At 41.1% G+C, this 23272-nt stretch overlaps 1 protein-coding gene across 3 annotated transcripts in view; it reads left to right on the forward strand.

The window, feature by feature from the left end:
• Positions 1–18586, forward strand: part of ANO4 (anoctamin 4) — a 415292-nt gene extending 396706 nt beyond the window's left edge. For all 3 annotated transcript variants that reach the window (XM_020982322.2, XM_020982323.2, XM_078146765.1), the window contains 4 exons: positions 2822–2941; positions 11509–11614; positions 15107–15302; positions 17816–18586. In XM_020982322.2, the coding sequence (XP_020837981.1) occupies positions 2822–2941; positions 11509–11614; positions 15107–15298 (418 nt within the window). In that variant the 3' untranslated portion in view covers positions 15299–15302; positions 17816–18586. The remainder of the gene's footprint in view (positions 1–2821; positions 2942–11508; positions 11615–15106; positions 15303–17815) is intronic.
• Positions 18587–23272: the final 4686 nt, after the last annotated feature.

A 23272-nucleotide genomic window follows, 5' to 3' on the forward strand; every position in this document is an offset into this window, starting at 1 on the left:
CACCTGGTGATAATACCTCAGGAAAACTGCCTTCTCTTTCCCCGCCTTAATTTCCTCACCTCTAAAATGCATGCCTTGGCCTGGGCAACCTACGACATCTGTCCTAACTGGCACACTCACAGGACCATAGATTTCAAGATGGAAGGAATCTCACAGGCCCTCTAGATGGACCCCCTTACTTCACAGATGAGGACACTGAGGCTCGGAGAGTTGAGTGTCTTACTCAAGGTCACACAAATGGAAAGTGGCAAGGCCAGAATCTGAACCCCAGTCTAGCTTGCATTCTTTCCATTGTGCTGTGTGATGCTCTGATGTTTGCTGGTTATGCTGTGATATGTCTAAAAGCATCTCCTCTTTTTTTTTTGCTTTGCATCCAAAAGGAGGTGCCGACTAATAACACATCAGCCCGGGCTTGTAAGGTCTGGCATGGGAAGAGGATGCATAATAAGTAGCATTTACCAGTAATGACTCCAATTCATTAGCAAGGAATGGGGAGGGGAGCATATTCAGGGAGCCCACAGCAGATGTCCCATTATCCCTCAGCAGAGTACACGACCAGAGAATGCTGCTGTAGATGGGCAGGCACTTTAATCATCTCTGAAGCCATTTGGTTTATGAGATGATCATGCAGGAGGTCATTAACATTCCATTTGATTGGACCAGTGTTCGTGCCACCCTCTGGACCCACTTTCAACTTGCTCTCTAGGTGACTGGCAAGGCATTCCCTGGGTTTCATATATTGCGCATGGAGAATAGCATTATCTCCGTGACAACAGATAGTCAGCAGAGATGATGATACTGTGTGGTCTGTTCACCGACATAAAACAGAGGAGGGGGAAGAGCAGTCCCCAATTGCCCTCGATCTTCCCCCAGTCAGAGGCAGCTCAGCTGTCACAGGCTTCCCCCCGATCTCAGAAAGGACCTTGTTTGCAGGGACGCTCTGCTGAATGGACAGCATATGTTTATGCTTGAGCCACTCTGGTTTCCAGGACTGAGGGGCACCCAACAATCACATTTCTGTGCTTCCCCTTGTCCACCTACTATGTGCTAAGCACTGGGGACAGAAAAAGAAAGTAAACAGTCCCTGCCTTCAAGGAGCTTATTTGTAATGGAGAGATATGTCAAGCAAAGAGCTACAAGGTGACCTGGTAGGCACTAGCCCTCATGGAGAAGGGAACACACTGGCACACTTAGGAGAATGGAACCTCAGGCAGTTGGTGGCAGAGAAAATGGAGCTCAGGACTTGAGTTCAAATGCCACTTCAGACACTTACTAGTTGTGTGCCCATGGGCAAATCACTTAATCTCTTGGCTTGTTTTCTGATCTGTAAAATGGGGATATAATAGTACCCACCTTGTGGGGCTGGTATGAGAATCAAATGCATTAACATCTGTGAAGTGCTCTGCAATCCTTAACGGTGCTATTTCAGTGTCATTATTGTTGCTGTCATTACTGTTATACAAAGTGCTTCATAAATGCCTTCTCATTCTTTCATTCATTGATTCTACCCCTGCCCCCAACTCACAAAGTCATACCTTATAAAATCACAAACCCTAATGTCATTTGGTTGACTTCTTTTCCCATGTCATCGATTTCCTTAGTAATCCTATTTTATACATTTAAAAGCATTATTCTAAGAAGGGGTCCCTAGATGTTGCCAGACTTCCTGAGAAGTCCAAGACACACAAAAATGGGAAAGAACCCTTGCTCTATGACAACAAGTTTCAGCGACGGCATCAGCCTGCAATGATAGAGGAAGCTTCCTCACAAGGAGCTCCTGGCACCAATAATTCATAGGCCTGGGGAGGGAAGGGGGAGAATTGCAGTTCAAGATTGAAATGTAAAAATCAACCATTAAAAGCTCTGCTTTTGCTCTCAGAATATAACCTGGATTTGTGAAGCAGTAGAAAAAAAGCTGAATTCAGAAAATAAACAAATTGAGTTAATGACAAGCTGAAGGAAATACAACAAACATAATATCAAAGAGTAATCTGAGGGAAGGTGACAATTATTAAACGAGAAGTGATCCTGACTAAAGGTCATTTTCAGGTGCCTGGACTTGGAATCAGGATGATCAAATCCTGTCTCTGGCATTCTCTAGCTGTGTAACTTGAGGCAAGTAATTTTGGAAGCAGCTAGGCGGTAAAGTAAATAGAGCCTTAGACTTGGGAGTCAGTAAGTCCTGAATTCAAATCCTACCTCCTACACTGTATGAACTCTAGGCAAGTCCCTTACTCTGCCTCAGTTTCTTCATCTGTAAAATGGACATAATAATAGCATCTCTCTCTCTCCCTCCCTCCTTCTCCTCTCCCTCTCCCTCTCCCTCTCTCTCTCTCTCTCTCTCCCCCCCCCCGATATCACTGTGAAGATCCAATGAGAAAATAACCATAAGGTGCTTATTAGCCCACTACCTGGCCCATAGTAAGTGTTACAGAAATACGTCATTATCGTTAGACATGTGACTGCATGATCCTGGCCAAGTCCCTTAACTTCTCTTGGCCTCAATTTCCTCATGTGGAGCATAGGAGATAACAACAGCATTCACCTCATAAGGATGTTGTTTGCTAGGCTCAAATCAGGTATGTGAAGCCCTCTGCACACCTGAAAAGCACATATGAATGCTATCTTTATTTCACCTTTCTGTGCCTCAGGCAATGTCCTAGGACTGTTTAAAGTGCTTAGCGCACAGTGCCTGGCACATATTAAATGCTTGTTGTTTATCCCCTATCTCACCCACTGAGCCGCCTAATAAAGAGCTCTACATCATATTAGTAGTTTATTTTTTAACATACTAATTGAGAGATTTTTGTTTTTCTTGTAGATGCATGGTTGGGTATGTTAATGCCAGCCTATCTGTGTTTCTCATTTCTGACTTTGAAAATCGATCTGAGCCTACATCAGATGGAAGTGAATTCTCTGGAACACCACTAAAATACTGCAGGTAGGAATGCAATCACGCTCTTCCTCTGGTCCCCTCTTCCCCTTCCCCACCCCAGTACTTTTCCTGACTGTGGAATAGTATAGCTCCTCCAAGAGTCTCATGTTGACTATTTTTTGAAAATAAATTTAATCATGCATTTTAGAATTCACTCAGAACCATCTTGAAGAAAATGGGAAAGAGACTTGGTAGGATGAGGCAGCCCTCAAGAGCCTGAGCAGAAATTGCAGTAGGGGAGGGTGAGCAGTTCCTGTCTGGCTCCTCTCCTCCCACTCCCTGCTGGTGGGCACCTTCTGACCAAGGATCCCAGTCCAACGGAAGTCCTAAGATTGTCAGTTTGCATTTGGACAGAGCTTTCAATACTAGTCTAGTACTAGATCACAGAGTTGGAAAGGATCTGGATAGTGACCTAATCTGATCCTTCCTCATGTTAAGCAGTTTGCCTCCAGTCACACAGCTCTCAAGTGCCAGAGGGAAGGATTTGACCGTAGCATCATAGACCTCAAGAAGAAAGGAACTTTGAGATGGTGTAGTTTGACTCCCCCCATTTTACTGACGAGGGACACTAAAGCCTGGTGAGGTTGGTTCTGAATTAAGTTGTTTGTGGAACTTCAAACAGACCCTCCTTTTTTCTTTATTAAGGAGGGAGAATGCACCCGGGCCTCTTGGACTATGCCCAAGGTAATGCCAAGCTCCCCAGTGAGATCCATTATTTGCAGCTGTTCAAAGAAAACAGCAGCATGTAAAAAATTCTGTTTGTTTCTGTACTGACCTCTGTGGAATGGACAGCACAACACATTGAAGCCTTCCTGGCAACAGGAGCTCTTAGGTAGGAAATCAGCCTCAGAGTCAAAGAATCTTAGAATAATAATAATAGCTAGCATTTGTATAGTACTTTAAGGTGTACAACACACTTTACAAGTATCATTTCATTTGATCCTCACAATAACCCTGGGAGATAGGTGCTATTATTATCTCCACTTAACAGGTGAAGAAACTGAGGTAAACAGAGGTTAAGTGGCTTGCCCAGGATCACACAGCTAGAAAGTATCTAAGGCCAGATTGAAAGTCAGATCTTCCTGACTCCAGGCCTGGCACTCTATGTCCTATGCCACCAGGCTGCCTCAGAAGCAAAGGAGCCTTAGAGATCCCCTCATCCAGGGGTGGGTGGGGAACCTGCCCTAGTCCAACCCTTTTATTTTACAGAAGGTGAAAACTCGGGTCACTAAATGCCCACTTGCCCAAAGTCTCACAGCCAATGAGAGGCAGTAAGTTCTCCCAAGTCAGGGCCCTTTTAGGGTGGTTGTACCACCTAGGGTCCCAGGAAGACATTGTTACAGCACACTTCCATCATCTAAAGACACCACTGCAGGGAGATGCTAGCACAGTGCCTCAGATGCCAAGCTCTCTTCCATGTTTGAGAAGTCTTACTGCTTCTTCTGAATGAGCACTACTTGATTAGATCCTTCCCCCGGGCCTCTGTCTCTCTCCCCAATCCTTTCTTGTGGCTTCCCATGGCCTGCTCCTATCTTCTTTTAGGCCATGCTTGTTCTTTGTAATTCTGTTCTTTGCTTCTGACTCTTTCTGGCTGCCACCACTGAGTGTGTTGTTCTCTCTGATACTGGGTATCCCCTTCTGCACATCAGTGCACAGAGACCTCTGAGAAAGCAGGGATTGACAAACTCATTGCAGGAAGAATGGGAACTCTGCTTGCTGGCCGACCAGAACAAGCTGAGGGGACTTGAGATTGTTCTCCTATTCCCTTACTCACTGTTCTAGTCTAGAGTCAAAGTTTACTCTTTGTTCTGCTAGCCTGACTGATACAAAGTGGATTTCTATACTCAGCTGGGTGGAGTGGGGAATCAAGCCAAATGAGGGACTTTTAAAAGCCCCAGTGAATCCAGAAATCCAAATGGACATGGCGTTGAGAGGGGCATGGACTATACTTGGGCAGGTTGGTGTGCATGTATAAGAACATAAAAATAACAGCTAATATTTACATAGCACTTTGAAGTCCACAAAGCATTTTACATATCTCATTTGATCCTTACAACCACCCTCTGAAGTGAGTGCTGTTATTATCATCCACATTTTACAGATGAGGAAACCAAGGCAGACAGAGGTTAAGTGATTTACCCAGAGTCACACAGCTAAGTCAATAAATGAGGCAGGATAGTCTAATACTCTGTCCACTCCACCATCTTGCTATGTGCTACAGGCATTTGATTCTGATACAATTGCAAAGGGCAGGGATGCATTACTTGATTTGTTTCCTAAGTTCAAAGTTAGCCGCTCACAGATTCCACATGTAAAACTACTCAAAGTAAGATGCATATTCATGTTTGGGGTAGAGAAGCCTGCCATTTTATTTACCAAAAAGATGGAGGTAGAGACAGTACTGGTTACAAAAAACACATTCAGACACATTCAAGGGTTTTAATTAAAGATCTCTCTACTGTCATGAGAGGTAGAAAGCAACTGAGTTATATACCTGAACCCAGTAAAAATGCCAGCTGTTCATCATTCAAGCTAGAAAGCTCCCTCGCAAGGAAAACAGATGCAGTTCTGAAAAAACAAATGTACCTATTAAAACCAAACAGAAATATCCTGCTTTTATCAGATGCTGAAATTAAAGTCAAAATCAAATTCCAAGTTACCCTTTTCTGTAAGCCCCCATATAATTTTTAAGATTTGTGCTGGGGGGGAGGAGGGAGGAAGGTATTTATTAGAAAGATCAGATTTATAGCTTCCATTTCCACTACTGTGACGTGAGATTCATGGCAGCTTCCTCAATGGCCCAGGGAAACATATTGTCAATGAGAATGCCAGAGAATCCATGGATGTTTCTGCCAGAAACTCAGAAGCAGATTTATTCTGCAAATAGTAAGAGCATCAAGGCCTGAGTCTCTTCTCCAAGCCCTAGTCTACCTAGCTAAGGTTGGAGAAGCTAATCACCAGGCTGACCACAGTCAGGGGAGATGTCCTTTTCTTTTCCCTTGCCAAAGAACGTCTACTGAGACATAAAGAGGTTGTGACCTGTGCTGGTCAAGAAGTACTCAGCAGCATGGAACAGTGTGTCCAAGGTCACATAGCTAGGATGTGTCAGAAGCAGGACTTGAACCCAGGTCTTCCTGACTTCAAGGACAACTCTATATATATATCACAGTCCACTGTCTTTTATACACAGATAATCAAATATAAATATATATGCAAATATAAAATATATGCAAAAAATGCAAGAGAATCAAGGAAAGATGAGTTGTAATCATGCCTCACACATACTTGTTAGCTATGTGACCCCGGACAAGAACTTCTATCTGCCTTGGTTTCTTCATCTGTAAAATGGGATTGACAACAGCACTTATCTCAAAGGGTTATTGTTAGGATCAAATAAGATAATATATGTAAATTACTATGCAAACCTTAAAGCACTGAATAAATGACAACTATTAGCTGTCATGGGGAAAGGTTCAGGAAAGAAACTATATTTTCAGACTCAGGAAAAATATATATACGTACGGGTATATTTGTATGTGTGTGTGTGTGTGTGTATATATATAAATATATATATATATATATATATACACACACACACACATACATATATACATATATGTATATTTATATATATATATTAAAAAAAATCTTGGATACCAAACCCTTATCAGAGAAACTTAAGTGGGTTTTTTTTCGCTTTTTACTACTTCCCCTCCTTATCCTAGGTGCACTGATTTTGTTTGTGCAGAAGCTTTTCTGCTTGAAATAATCAAAATTATCTATTATTATCTTTTGTAATTGCTTCTTTTGTTTGGTTAAAAATACATCTCCTATCCACAACTGTGAGACATATATAAGCTGTTTAATTCTTTTCTAATATGATCCTTAAAATCACTTATCCATTTAGAATGTATTATGGCATATGGCGTGATATGATGGTCTAAGACCAATTTCTGTCAGACTGCTTTCCACTTTTCACAGCAATTTTAATTAAGTAAATTTTTCCCTAGGTAATTTACGTTTTCTACTTTAATACATACTGAGTTATTAAGTTCTATTGCTCCTGAATTTCCCTTGTCTAGTCTGTTCCGTTGTTCTACCTCTCTATTTTTTAACCAATACCAGATAGTTTTGATGACTGCTGCTTTATAATTTGAGGGGCTAAAAGTGCTGTACCTCCTTCATCTGTACTTCTTTTCATCATTTTTCTTGATATTTTATATCTTTTGTTTTTCCGAATGAGTTTTGTTATTTTTATCCAATTCCATAATTCCCTTTGGTATAGCTTTAAAAGTGTAAATTAACTTTGGTAGTATTTTCATTTTCATAATGTTGAACGTGGTGTAGCCATGAGAACTGATATTCTTCTACCTGTTGTTCTTTATTTCTTTAAGCAGTACTTTTTAGTTTAATCTATATATCTTTTGTGTGCTCTAGTAGGCCGAACCCCAGATTTTATGCATTTTGTAGTTGTTTGGAATGGGATTTCCCTATTACTGCTTTTTGTGTTTTGTAATTATAGAGAAAAGCTGCTGATTTTTGAGGATTTATCGTGTAGCCTGCAACTTCGTGGAAGCTATTTGTCTTAATTATTATCTTTGCTAATTCTCTAGGATTTTCCAAGTAAACCCTTATACCATCAGCAAACAAGGATGGTTTTGTCTCCTCTATCATATCTTTATGTCTTTAATTTCTTGTCTGATTGCATTTCCAAAACTGTATCAAATAATATGAGGGATAGTGGGCATCCTTGCTTCCTTCCTGTTATTTATCGAGAAAGATTCTAGTAAATCCTCATTGCATATGATGCTTACTTTTAAATATGTATTATTTATATTCACAAAGTCTCCCTAAGCCTATACTTCATAGAGCTTTTAGCATAAAATACTACTGTGCTTGTTCAAAGGTTTTATATGCATCTATTGAGATGACTATGGTTGGGATGTTCTGGTTTTTAATACGATTATGTTGATTGTTTTCCTAATGCTGAATCATCCTTGCCTTCCTGGTATAAATCCCACTTGGTCATAATCGATGATTTCTTGAATGAAATCACTAGTCTCTTTGACAGGATTTTATTTAAATTTTTGAGTCAATATTCATTAATGATATTCATCTAAAGTTTTGTTTTCTCTTTCCTTGGGTTATAGGTATTAGTAGGATTATATTTATTTCATGAAATAATTCTGGTAGGATGCTTTCTTAATTTTTGAGAATAATTTGTGAAGTATGGATACTGTTTTTTATGGATTTTCTGCTCTCTTCTATTAAATCAGATTAGTTATGGGTTTATCAATTTTATTAGTCTTATCACTTCCACGGGTTTTTTGTTTCCAATTTATTTCCTTTTTACATATCCTCTTTTGTTCTTAAGTTCACTTAGTTGTTGGCTTTCTTTTTTTCCTATTTCCTATTTGTAAGGCTGTTCCCTGAGAACTGCTTTAACTGCATCCCAGAAATTTTTATGTGTTTTACCATCATCATCTTATTTTACATAGTTATCATTTTTATAATTTGTTCTTTGACCCACTCATTAAGATTTCACTGTTAAGTCTTTTTATTTGTGATCCCAGAAAGTTATTTTTATCATGTTGTAGTCTGTAAAGGATATACATGTTCAACTATTTCTGCCTTTTTACATTGGTTTACAACATCTCTGTGCCCTAGTACATGGTCAATTTTTGCAAAAGTTCTATGCAGTTCTCAGAAATGTGAATTTTCTTTTACTGTCCTACTTAGAACATAAATCCTTTAACTCTAGGGGTTTTTTTCAGTTCCATATTTTCCTTTTCGTTTATCTTTGTAAGGACATATCTAAAACTGAGAGAGGAATATTGACATCTATCACAAGGGTGTTACTATGTCTTCTTGTAGCTCAGATGTTTTCCTTTAAGAATTTGGATGTGGAGGCATTTGGAACATAAAAGTTTATTACTGATATTGGGTTTTTTTTTGTCAATGGCCTCTTTTCAACATAATATAGCTATCCTGTTTACCTCTTTTATTTTGCTAAATATTTCCCAATTATATTTTAATCTGGTTAGGGCCACATGTTTGACACCTCTACCTGCATCAGTAACCTAGGTTCTCACCCCTGGTTGGTATTCTTTTTGTCCTGCTGGTGTACTTACCCCTTGAGATGGAGTGAAGGACAGAGCGTGCAATTCTATATGCTGGAAGTCTGTGATGACTTCATAATATAAATATATTGTTACATAGATAGATAGATATGTTCCCAAAAATGAAAATCTAACCAAGCTAGTTGAATAGTAAGATAACATAATAGAAAGAATACTAAATTTAGAGTCAGAAGACCTAGTTTCAAATCCTGACTCTAGCTAAGTCACTTTGGGAGGTTACTAGTCTCACTGGGCCTCAGCTGCCACATCCATCCAATGAGAATGGGGCATGAGAGGATCTCTAAGGACCCTTACAAATGCATGATACTTTGACTCTCGCACCATGGTGGAGAGCCCCATACTTTACCCACAGCTACAAAGCTAGCAAGAGAACCCCAAGCTGAGTTCTTCAGATTCCCTCTCCACGTGCTCTGTTTGTTATGCCATATTCCTTAATTTTTTTTTAGTGGAAAAGGGGTTTCACGATTTGGGAGTTGAAATATAGAACCCCAGTTTGAGTACACACACTATGAAATACTTCTTTCCATTTAATGTTGTTGACTTATAATTAGTGAAGAGGAAAGAACAGTACATTTGTGTTGCTGGACTTCTCTGACCCACAGGAAGCTGTAAGATGAAAGTGTTGGATTGGATGACCTCTTCTAGCTCCAGATCTATGATTCTGTGTGTCAGAGGTAGGGCTGGAACCTAGATCTTGCCACAATGGCAAGGGCAGCTATGAAATCAGTCGAAAAATATATGACCCTGGAGTCATGCCTATCACCTATGTGACCTTAGGCAAGTCACCTAACTTCTCTATGCCTCAGTTCCTCATCTGTAAAATAAGGAGGTTGGACTAAAGGATCTATTTAAAAAGAATGGCTTTAACTTTCAATCTTGGCCCCTGAAATGGAAATAACTATAGTTTCTTTTGTCTCTTTTTCAATTGAATTAAACCTCGCTGCTGCTAATTTCATTACTAATTGGCATAAGGTTTTTTTTATATATTGGGATAAGTAGGTCTTTTGATTGACTAGAAAAATCTGTTTCACTGACTGTTAATAATGCTCTATACTAGGGGACAGGAAGAGAGACATGATATAGTGAACTTAAAAAACTAGTTCTTGCAGAAAATGCTATCCACACCCAAAGAAAGAACTATGGCGTTTGGATGCAGATGAAAGCATACTATTTGTTCTTTTTTTTTCCTTCTATTTTGTTTTGTTTCCTCTTTCTTGTGGTTCCTTCTATTGATTCTAATTCTACCTTACAACATGACTTATGTAAAAGTACGTTTAATAGAAATGTATATGTATAGCCTATATCAGATTGCACGCCATCTTGGGGAGGGAAGGGAAAAAAAATGTAAAACTCAAAAGCTTATGGAAATGATTGTTGATAAATGAAAATAAATTAATAAAAGCTAATTAAAAAACCTAGTTCTTAGTCTGCCACTAATTAGCTATGTGACCTTGGACAAGTCACTTCTCTAAGCCTTAGTTTCTTCATCTTTAAAACCAGGGGATTCAACTCCACAGTCCCTCCTAGCTTTAACCTGCTCTCACCATGTAATGTAAATGCTGTCTTGTAGTCAAAATACGATATAATATCAAGTGTCTAATGATGTCATTAAGTGGCACAATGATACAGTACAGAGTACTGGCTCTGGAGCAAAAAGACCTGGGTTCAAATCATGTTTGCGATAGACACCCCCCCCCACATGACCTAAAGTCATTTAGTCTCCCTGAGACTCAATTTCCTCATTTAAAAAATGAAGATATGGATTAGATGGCCTCTAGGGTCCCTTCCAACTCCAATGACCTCTCCAAAGACATAATTTAACCTATTATATAAAGTCATTATCTCACAATCGGTTGCATTCCAAAAGCTCCTTTGTAAGTTGGTTATCTGGCATTTTCATTTCAGTTTCAAGTTGGTTAGGGCTTTTCAGCTTCAGTTTTCCCAACGGTAAAATAAAGATCAAATAAGATCACCTATGTCAAGTGTTTTGCAAATTTGAAAGCACTACAGGAATACCAGCTGTTCTGAGAGATCAGAGGAATAAACACCACAGAGGAGGAATTACATACAGCATGTCCCAGAAGTCTTGATGCAGCTGCACCAAGAGTACTGGGAAACACCATCCACACACACAACAGACGTGTGGTACAGCAGGAAGAATGATGACTTGGGAATTGGAGGACCTAGCTTCAAATCCCACCTGTGTGACCTTGAGTGTGACTTTATACCTCCCTAAGTCTCCATTTTCTAATCAGTAAATGAGGGGGGTTGGATTAGATGGCATCCCAGTCTAGATCTGGCTCTGGAAATGCTGAGGTGGCAGAATGAGTGGCTTGGTCCATCTCTATGACCCTTGTGGGGGTGGGAGAAAGAATGGACCAGTCCCAGAATCAATCCCACACTGGAAGATAATGTGCTCTGATTTTTTTGTAGATACCGAGATTATCGAGACCCTCCTCACTCGCTGGTCCCCTATGGCTACACACTGCAGTTCTGGCACGTTCTGGCTGCACGTCTGGCTTTTATTATCGTATTTGAGGTCAGTTTCTGTAACTTATTCCCTTATTTCCTTTGAAGTTTTAACTCATTTGGAACCTGGAAGGATTCTTAATCAATGCAAGAACAAAAGGGAGCTTTGGGACATGACCATTTTACTGGTCAGTGGTCTAATTAGTGATCTAAAGTGTTTCCCTTCCTCCTTCATTTACATGCCCTCTAAATCTAGAAAACCTTTATTGTTAACCAGTAAGTCAGATCATTAATTTAACACCCTAGAAACAAGTGGCAGTTTGTGTCCGGGATTTCCATATTTAAGGCTTCAGACCTATACCAATTCACAGGTAAATATGTATCCTTTGACTGGAGCTGCTGAGAAAGATTATCTACCTAGCAATTTTCTATTGGGGAAGAACAATTATCTGCTGTTAGGGTTGAGGAGAAAGGCAATCATTTCTAGCAAGAAGGTATCTATCAAGAAAGGCAGTCAGTGATTGTCAGTCCACTGATCTAAGCCGTTAGTGCCCATTCACTTAAAGAAAATGAAACTGAGCACAACTCTTAACCAAAGAGGTGGCACAACAAACAGGACACAACAGGATAGATTATCACTATTTGAACAGACCATGTCATGCATGAATACAAGCTAATGGCCCCTGGTTTCACAGGGCAGTTGGCTCTGATGGTATAGTTTGCCCAAGGAATTGTTGTTCAAAAACTATGACTCTCCATAGAACACGCCTATAAAAAACAAGTTGATTGACAGCAGTATATGCTGGAAATCCTCAGTATAGAAGGGACAGAGCAATTTATGACAATGAAAAGTCCATATGTACCTATACATTGCCAAGAGTTTGCATTCATAGATTCTATCATAGGGCATCTAGGTGGTACAGTGCATAAAGTACAAGGCCAGGAGTTAGGAAGACTCATTTTCCTGAGTTCAAAAAGGTTCACAAAGAGTCAGACGTGACTGAACTGAACAGGATTGAGTAAACTTTGGCTCTGAGGCAGCGGTTACTTACTGCAGTGACAGGCCTGGAGTCAAGACCTCAGTTCAAATCTGGCGTCACATTCTTACTAGGTGGGTGACTCTGGGCAAAGCACTGACCTCTGTTTGCCTCAGTGTCTTTAGTAATAAAGTAGAGGTAATAAAACCGCCTCTCTCACTGGGCTGTTGGGAGGATCAAATGGATAATATTTGTAAAGCGGCAGCCAGCCCGCCACCTAGCAGAAACTTAATGAATGTGTGTGCCCTCCCCCTCCCTTTGGTACACTCGTGGCTGCTCAGTCACGTTCCACTCTCCATGACCTCATCTGGGGTCTTCTCGGCAGAGATGCTGGAGGGCTTTGCCATCTCCCTCTCCAGCTCATTTTACAGATGAGGAAACTGAAACAAACAAGGTTAAGTGACTTGCCCAGGGTCATATGGCCATTGTGCCCGAGTCTTCCTGACTCCAGGCTGGATGCTCCATCTCCCACCGTGCCACCCAGCTGCCCTTTTGTATTTTAAGGGCCACTGACAGAACAAAAAAAAAATAATGTTTTGAGAGAAAGAATTATATAAACTATTCCATTAATTAGCCTCCCCCTTCCAAACGTTTGTGTGAACATTTATTGTCTGTGTATACACATGCATATGAGACATACAAAGAAGCAAACATTATAATTGACTCACTCACATACAGAAGTGCTTTTATAAGTTTGAAAAGCATCTTACGATATTCATCTGAGCTGCACAACAACCCTGTGAAAGAAGAAAAAAGATACATACCCCGACAAGCAGAAGATTCAGAGAAACAGATTTTTTTGGTAAAGGAGCAGCGCCATCTTGTGGCATTTCAGATTTTGCCAAAGACAGTGGTAAAGATTTTCAAAGGCATGTTAAATTTTTACAACCATAGATGAGGATCTTGACCCTAAGGGGCTGTCTTGTGGGCCAGACATTCAGCCTTGTCATACGCAATAGTAACAATAAGCATTCTTTAACAGGGGCAGCTAGGTGGCGCCATAGTGCGTAGAGCACCAGACTCATCTTGCTGAATTCAAATCTAGCCTCAGACCCCTACTAGCTGTGTAATCCTGGGCAAGTCCCTTCACCCTGTTTGCCTCAGTTTCCTCATCTGTAAAATGAGCTGGACAAGGAAATGGCAAACCACTCCAGTCTGTACCAAGACAACTCGAAATGAGGTCACAACTACAACTGAAAAACAAACAATATCCTCTCTCTCTTTGGCTGGGAACAGCCCATCTTCTCTTCCTCTATTACAGTTCCTTGATGTCATCCTTTACTCTTCTTCAGGGTTTCAGTCAGTTAACAAGCATTTATTAAGCACTTACTGTATAAGCCAGCCATGATGCTCAGCATTGTAGACTGGTTCCCGCACACAAGGAGTTCACGTTTGAATGGGGGAAAAAACACACCAACTTTGTTCCTTTAAGATAAACTCAATATAAATAGAAGGTTCAGGAAAGGCACTGAGGTATAATATACATTTCAATGGAAATAGCCCCGGATTGGGAATCAAAAACCTGGTTTCAAATTTGGGCTGTGCTGCTTACTCTGTGACCTCTGGCCAAAGTATCGTCATCTGTGAAATGAGCCAGCTGGACTCCAAGACTTCAAAGGTCGCTTCTGAACTTCTGTCCTTCCAGGATCCCATGTAAATTACAAAACAAGTTTTCCATTCTTTTCTCAACTCCACTTCTCCTGCCTGGCCACCCTCCTGGACCCCACCACCAGGGTGGGTCACTACTGGACTCCAAAATTTAGCACTGCAATATCTGTCTCCTTTGGCCTCAACTCTGTGACTTCCCAGGCCACATCTGACCAAGTAAGCTAAAGGAAAAGAAAGGGAAAAAAGACACCTGTAGCCTGTTGGCCTCTCCCAGGTAACAAGCTAATTTTTGTGGTGGCCTCCTGGAGACAATACCTCCACCCAAAGCAATGGCTTAAATTTCAAGTTTGGCAAAAGAAAAACAGCACCAAAAAAGTTAATAGGAGAGTCACTTTTGGCCAGACAGGCTTTGCACAGCTGCCAAAGTAGCTGACTAGGATCATACAATTATAGATTTAGTGCAGCCAAACTGGTTACCCACTCAGAGGCTCCTTAATCAACCCCCTCATTTTACATATGTGGAAACTGAGTGGGGCAGCTAGCTGGCACAGTGGATAGAGCACCGGCCCTGGATTCAGGAGGACCTGAGTTGAAATCTGGCCTCAGATACATAACACTTACTAGAGCTGTGTGACCCTGGGCAAGTCACTTAACCCCATTGCCTAAAATAACAAAAAAAAAAAGTGTCAGAAACTGAGGCCCAGGGAGGTTCAGTGACAGGTAGCAAGTGTCAGGCAGGATTTGAACCCAGGTCCTCTGAGGCCAGAGCTGATCCCTACTGCTGCCTCAGGTCTGTCCAGACTAAATCAGAATTGCTGGGATAGTACCAATGCCATTCTCCCCTATCAATGCCCCTCTAGAAATAAGTGAAAGAACACAGCCTAGAACTGAATCCATTTTGTCTTCTTGTGTTCTAGCATCTTGTATTCTGCATTAAGCATCTGATCTCCTACCTGATCCCAGACCTTCCAAAAGATTTAAGAGATCGAATGAGGAGAGAAAAGTACCTAATTCAGGAGATGATGTATGAGGCTGAACTGGAGCGACTCCAGAAGGAACGCAAAGAGAGGAAGAAAAATGGGAAAGCTCATCATAATGAGTGGCCTTGACTGGGTAAGTGAGAAGACACAGGGTCCTCATGCTGTGACTGTGATGAATTACCTAGAGCAGGAGAGAGAGAGAGACGATGGTGGAAAGGTTGTATGGAACAGCCTGTGGTTTTCACGACCAGCCCTCCCTGCAAAGAGCCCCAAACACTCTGAGGCAGGGAAAGGCCGCCTGCAGCCTCTACTGGAGACAACGTGAAGGGCCACTGTTCTTTCTTATCGTTAAATTAACCTCCTCTCTCAAGGAGGAAGCATGGAGTGCTGAGGCCCTTTTCCATCTCAAGCTGAATCTGGGGATCTCAGATGAGTTGGGAGTCTGGTAGAGGCCCATTTCTGACACCTCAGAGCCATTTCCATTTTCTCGCTTCCAGGGATTTCAGGGAAGTGACTGGCTAGAAGGGAGAGCCTGCATAGGACCAGCAGACTTGTGTCTTCTCTCTCCCTCAGATACAAAACTCTATTAACTTGCAGGCACTAGGGTCCTAGAAGAAAAAAACACACCCACCTTCCTTTGGCTGCAATGGGCTTCACCAGAATTTTGGAACAACAGAAAAACCAGCACTAAGACTGATTTCTGTCTGTGCCCAAGATCCAAGCTTTGCTCCAGCAACAGTTCTTTTCCCCATCTAAACACAAAATGCTCTGAGTGCCCAAGACTTAAAAATCTCATCTTAACCTTCTGTATGATCCAGCTCCTGTCCCCCCTCTTCATAACTACCGACTGCTCCTCGATCCCTTTTTTGCACAAGGGATTCTGTCCCCAGCACTCTATTAAAACTTCCCAGAGATTACCAGGGACCTTCTAATCGTCAAATCCAATCATCCTTTTCCTTTCAAATCTTCATCTTCCTTGTGCTCTCTCTTGCTACCTTCTCTTCCCCTGGCTTCAGACACTACAGACAAGCATCAAATTCATCTCCCTCCTTGTTCGGATGAGGATACTGAGGAACACAGATGATGAGAGGTGAGCAAAGGAGGAAGAGAAAAAGATGAGCCCAAAGTTGTAAAAATGGAAGATCTGGGGGATGTCAGGAAGAGCAGCGGGTGTTTTGGGAAAGGCAATAAGCTTCACTTTGGACACACTGACTCTGAAGTACTGGCAGGACATCCTCTCTCTTAAATGCTCACCATGCAGATACCTCCCAAGGGTCTCTCCCTTGTCCTCATCTCTTCTCTCTCCACATTCTCCTTTTAGCAATGGCATTCATTTTCACAGCTTGAAATGATCCGATACCTAGTCCAAAACTCTGTTCTGTACACACACCACAAGTCTCCAGATTCTTCCACGTTCTCACTCCTCTTTTGCCTCATCATGCACAACCTCCATTCATTCCCTTGGCCCGTCCTTACTTTCAGGATTCGGCTTGATTAGCCTGCATATTCATGGTTGATTCTCTCCGCTAACACATCAGCACAGAGTGGTGCAGACAGCACTGGCCTTAAGACTCAGGCAGACCAGAGTCTGAATCTTGCCGTGTATACTTACTAGCTGTGTGTATTGCCTCTCTGTACCTCAGCTTCCTCATCTATAAAACAGAGGGTTGGCCCTGATGACCTCTCAGGTCCCTTCAATCCTGAGCTTCAGAGCTCTACCCTGACCTGGCTACAGGAAGACACTTCCACCAAGATGTCCAGCAGGGAGCTTATTACCTTTCTCTCAGTCTTCTACGTTTACATCTCTGGGTTCATTCTCTCCCCAACACCTTTGTTATCAGTTCCCTCTTTTCCATTTCTCAATGCCACACAATGACCTGGTTTTCCACATTCACTCTTTCAATCCATCCTTCCTATCACTGCCCAAGAATCTTTCCTTAGGTCTAGTTACAACATTCCTCTGGCATTCAAGGCTTTCTCTCCATAACTTGATTCCAGTCAACTTTCCCTGCCTTATTTCTTATTACTCTACACCAGGAACTTTATGCTCCAGACAAACTGGGTGCACACTGTACTCCCTCAGCTCTTTTTTCAGGGTCTTCCCATTGCCCCATCTTCATCTGATGAACCCCTCCTACTTCTTTAATACACACTTCCTTCATGCAATGTTCCCAACTTTCCCCTGGACTTATCGCTTAATATTTAGCTCTATGTGCTGGTGTCTCCCTACTAGACTATAAGCTCTCTGAAGGCAAAGTATCCTACGAAAGGTTCTCTCTCACCCAGCGCTCTGTTTACAAGAGACATCCAATAAATGCTCCCTGCCACAGCAGCCAGGCCCTCTGTTCTCTCCTGGGAAGCCGTGGCCACCACAAGCCTGATCTGAAGACACAGCCCTTCTTGGTGCTGCTCTGCCTCAACTCTCCACACTTGGCAGGACTTTCTTCAAACTCCCTTCTGCCTCAGCTGGACCCCCTGCAAAACAGGCAGGAATAGGTATTTCCCTCCTCCTGTTTCAGTTTTAGTTTACAGATTATTTAAGTGTCACAGATGAATAGTCACTACAAACTCCTGCGCTTTTAATATACAGTATATGCAAGTGATTTTAATTCCCTGTTTTCTTTCCCCTTCCTCCCTCCCACCCAGGTAACTAACTGTTCATTTGAATGCAAAGGATCTGTCTTCTGTTTACTTATTCCAACTGTGGAAGAGCTCTACCTTTAAGAGAATAAAAAAAAATGCAACTTCAGTGCACGTCACAGACATTTTCAGTAGCAAGTTGGCTGGCACACCGCAGAGGATTTACTGTGAAATCATTTTGCGATCCAGCATATGACTGCTATCCATAGACCATTTTCTTGACAAAGCAAGCATGTACTCCATGGGCAGTTATATATGTGAATTTAAAAAAAAAATCAAGGGAAAATTGTATACATGGACTGTTTTCCAGTCTGTTTCCTACCTTTTTTGAAATATGTCCCGTGTGAATTTTACAGACTAACCAAAAAAAGTATATAAAAATCTGGATACTTAGGCATAACATTCCTAGCATTGTCCTACATCTATGGCACCAAACACAACCAAGACCCTGTTTACAAATTTAATCTTGTTTTTTTTTTCTAAAACTTTCAGCTCTTTCTGAGGAGTGATTACATGACATCTCTACAGCCATCAGTGTATGGCCAGGGATGTATGTGTGTATGTACATATGTATAGTCACCTATCCCTACATATGTACATACAATTACAGTTCTACATTATAAATATATATAAAGTACATAGAGAGAAATTCCTTATTTGTAAATAGCCAAAAGGTACAAAGAATGTTGAATTTTCACATTCAAATAGTCCTCCACATAAAGCCATGTTTAATGCTTCAATAATGTGATGCAATAAAATTTAAAAGAAATTATGCACAAGAAACATTTGCTGTTCAGTGTTTGAAATTTCACTTGGCTTTCATTTTTTAATAATCTTTTTTTTTATTTGCTAAGAATCAAAGGAAACTTTGGAGTGACATCCATTTCTGCTACAGTATTCCTTGGTGGTAAAATGGAGTAAGTCCTGGATTTAGAGTCAGAGAAGCTAAGTTCAAATCTCACCTCTGACCCTATCTGGGTAACCTTCTTGAGTCACTTAGATCTAAGTAGGCCTTAGAGTTTTCACCAACAAAGTGCAGAAGTTGGCCTAGATAACCTCCAAGGTTTTTCTAGATCTAAATCTTTAATCTGGGTGAGCATTTTCTATGCACAGAGTTTAAAATGTTTCCTGCCTTTCCCCACTCTTTATTCTTCCTCCAAGTTCTAGAGGCCTGCTGTGAGCATACTAGAATTCAGTTGGGTTGTTCATCACTCAGAAAAACTTTAAAAATGCTACAAGGACAATTTTCTGGGAAAATTCCCCGAATAACTAATGGAATTACAAGGCTTGAGAATCATTCATGGCACTAATATAAAAATTACTCTAAATAACAGCAAACACTGGGGGTTCTGTTCTGAGAAACAGTACGTCCATCCAAGAAATGGCTGTTTCTAAGCAACAGCTGCCTCTGTCTTCCCTGCTGTTTTAGAGATGCAAGTCTTGCTTACAAGTTTTTTCTCTCTTGCTCTCCAGAACCCAAAATGAAAGATATTCCCTTTATCATCATTCTGTTTTTTCTCTGAGCTAAAGTGAGACCTACTGTCTTCCAAATGGGGGCGATTACTGAGACTGACAAACCAGAAAGCAGGGATGACAGACCTAAGCTTCAACTCTCTCACAAGCACTTCTCTTACCTACTTCCTGTGGCCTTGTATCCATGGCGATGACAGATGCAAGCAACACCAAGTTAAGGAAACTTCTCCAGGATCTCTGCAAAAATTGGAAAGACCAGGCTGCCAACAGCCTTCTTTCACAAGTGCCTGCCCTACAGTAACTCTTCATAAATGCTTGTTGATTTCAGATAATTATGCAATTTCTTCAGATCTGATCTCCAGCTGGAAAAGCTCCATGGCTCTATGATCATTAAGCTCCCAATGTAGGATCCACCACAGAGAAGACCGCTTTTCCTCCATCTCTGAAATTCTGGCTTTACTTGGAGACCACACGGTTGGCACAATTATGCTTATGTGGTATAGAATAGCATCTCCCTTCTCCATTCAAGTATCCAGAGAGAATAGTGTCCACTCAAGGAACCCATAGTAATAGGTAGGACTAGTAATCAAAGGAAACTGTAGGAAGAAAAAAAAAATTTTAAGCAGGAGGAATAGGTGAGCATGACACCTTGGGCTTGGAGGAATTTTGACAATCATGAAATCCCAGGTCTAGACTCAAGACAATACAGTGTGGACCACACACAGATAGAAGTCTCTGGTTCAAGTCAGCCTCCATGTATAACCTCTCAAGTGTCCTAGGTAACTCTTAAGAGAGAGGAGGAATATTTGAGGTTTTGTCTTCAGATGACACTGAAGAATTACAGAAACTCTGACACCCTTCCTTGACTTGTCAAAATAGGCATGTGGACAATGAAACATGTAAAGTCACAAAGAACAGAGCTGGGGAAAGCTACCCTCTCCCCTAGAGAACAGTGCTTGAAGATCATGGGATAACGGGACTAGGGCTGGAAGAGACTTAAGAGGTCATCTAGCCCAACCTCCTTATTTACAGCTGAGAAAACTGTGACCCAGAGAGGTTTCAGTGACTTGTCCAAAGCCACAAAGGGAACAAGGTTAGAACTGAAACCCAGTTCTCTGATTCCAAATCCAGCCATCTTTCTTTCCAATGAATTGGGATCAACTTTCATTCTGTGTCTATCATGATCAAATTTATAGGAGGGAGAGCGTCTACCCAAGAAAGTCCTCATATCAAAGCAGCCCTCATGTGGGGGCCATAAATGACTAGGATCTTACACACATCTTTGAGACTAATAGGTGTCTACTGAAAAGTTTCTGTTTTGTTCTTTTAAATAAGTGTTTCCAACGGGAGGAATCTAAGTATACTAGAACAGGGGGGAGTGGATTATTAGCTAAAAGAAGTAAGAAAAAAATCCCTGAAGTTTGTTCAAGCTATTTATGTCCTAACACTTCTGACACCAAGGTTATATTCTGCAGTAAAAAAAAAAAATCTACTGATTTTAATTTGAGACCATGTGGCATAAGTGAAAAGTCTTGGAATGAAAAAATGGGGTCAGAGCTTATCTCTGACAGTGACTAAATGTATCACACTTGGTAGAACAACTCATTTTTCTGAGGCCATTTCTGCATTGGTTAAAAGGAGATTATGACTCCCTCAGAAGTTGTCAGAAAGGTCAAAAGAAAAATGTGCCAAGTGCTTCATAAACCTTCAGGTGTTTTATTATTATGTTATTGTTCTTGAAGTACATATACTCACTGCGGTTATTCAAAGCCTCCACTTTTCACAGGAAGTAAACCTGACAAAATCTTCTTATCTTTCAATATCCTATAATCAATTCTCTACTTTCGGGTAAAAAAACACAGCAATTTATTGACAGAAGATTCCTCCACAGTGATTGTCATGCTCAGAAGTGGAACACTAAGGCCTACAGGGCTAATCCCATGCTGTTAGGATTTACTGAGTCACACAATTCACAAGAGCCAGCCAAGGCCAGCAAAGAGCTCATCAAGCCTGGGAGCAGCTCTTTGGTCATGAGGCAAATAAGGTGTTTGCCTACAGGAGTCTGATGGCAGCAAGGAAGAACAAGCCATGAGACATGGCAAGCCTGGAGTCCTGATCCTGGGGAAATCAGATGGATCTAAAACTAACAAAGTTAGTAATAGGCAGAGTAATATGCAGAGCTGAGAAAATTTGTGGCCTGAAAGACGATGGTATTCAGAGAGTCTTTTGGACTGGCTCTAAGCACGGCTTCCACATCCCTCTCTAGGCCTTAGTCAGGATCCCAGTGGAAGCAGGCCTAGGCACCAACACTACATAGATTCATTTTCAGTAGCTGGCAAAAATCTCAACTGCCTTTTCTCAGCTAAGCAAGCATGACACCCTGGTCTTGGTGGAATTTTATTTTTACATACATGAAATACCAGTTCCAGAATAAATATATAGACAGTCAGGACTGTATATATACACACATACATACACAAACATATATACATATACATATATACACATGCGTACATATACACATACATATATACGTGTGTACATAACATATATACATGTGTGCTTGTATATACATATATAAACCTATATATACATATACACATACATATATGCAGGTGTGTATATATATGAAGTCTTAAGTTCAAGTCAGCCTTCATGTGATCCTCAAGTCACTATTGCTAGAGGGAGTTTCCTCACTGGGAGTTCCTCATACCAATAACATAATGGGTCCAATCTCCTCTTCCCAACTAAATACACACACATATATATGTATATGTGTGTGTGTGTGTGTATATATATATATATCTGTGTGTATATATACACACGGACACACACACAGAGAAAAAGACAAACATATACATGCACACACATATCTACACATACACCGTAAGATTCTATGGCACATTATTTATAATAGCTATATAACCTGTATAAACATATATACATGTACACATATATCAGAGGCAGTGTGGCACAGAGAGGAAGGCCCAGGTTGAAATCCTCCCTTTGATTTATGACCTGGGCAAGTCGTTTAATTTCTTGGTGGCCTAGGGCACTCTTTTATGACTCAAAGCCACAGAGAAGGTGCTGACCTACACTGGTGGAGAAGGTTCCTCGCTGGGAGAACCCTGGCCCTCTAGCCATAACACATAAAAGCAAGTATTCAAACACAAGAGTCTCTTTTTGGTCCATCCTGTGATTAACTTGGTGTACAGAGAATTCAGGGAAAGAAACCTTCTGACAATGCACATTGGCACGTTCTCCACAAACTTATACTCTTAGAAATGAGCATCAAGAGATGACATGATTTGCCCTGGGTCAGCACCAAATAAGGCGGGACTGGGACCCAGACTGTTCCAACTCTCAGGTGACTAGCATGCACTTCCCCACTTACACATAGATGACTTCCATCAACCAGTATGTGACACACAGATGTAATCACATATATATACTTAACATACTAAAAGTGGACCTCTGATGCCAACAGTGCATGTCACAGCTTACTAGCCATGCCTGGTCATCTGCTGTGAGGTCACCACATTTGGCAGGCTGTCTGTGCTTTCTCCTGACACATCACTATGTGTAGAGCCCTCAAGCTGCCCACCTGTCAGCTCCAGCCCTCCCCAAGCAACCAGCCCATAGCACAAAAGACTATGATACTGTAATAATATTAAGGCTTGACATACCAAAAATATAAAATAGGACACTAGGTGACAAAATAGTGGATACAAGAAAGCACAGCATTGGGTTAGCATCCTTAGTATTTGAAAATAAAATATGCAAAAACCAGACACTACAAAATGTTTGTGCCAAGCTAATTTCAAAAGATCTCTGAACATGAGAAAGTCATTTGAAGTCACAGGGTGGAAAATTCCCAGAACCAGTGATTTTAGGCAAGATGGATGAGGCATAAGGCTGTGCCTCTCACAGCCAAGACCAGATTTCTAATTAATCCACAGTCCAGTGTAGATCAGAATTGGGGAAAAATAA

The sequence above is a fragment of the Phascolarctos cinereus genome, unplaced genomic scaffold (genome assembly GCF_003287225.1).
Source record: "Phascolarctos cinereus isolate Bilbo 61053 unplaced genomic scaffold, phaCin_HiC Scaffold_1;HRSCAF=81, whole genome shotgun sequence".
NCBI classification, from domain to species: domain Eukaryota; kingdom Metazoa; phylum Chordata; class Mammalia; order Diprotodontia; family Phascolarctidae; genus Phascolarctos; species Phascolarctos cinereus.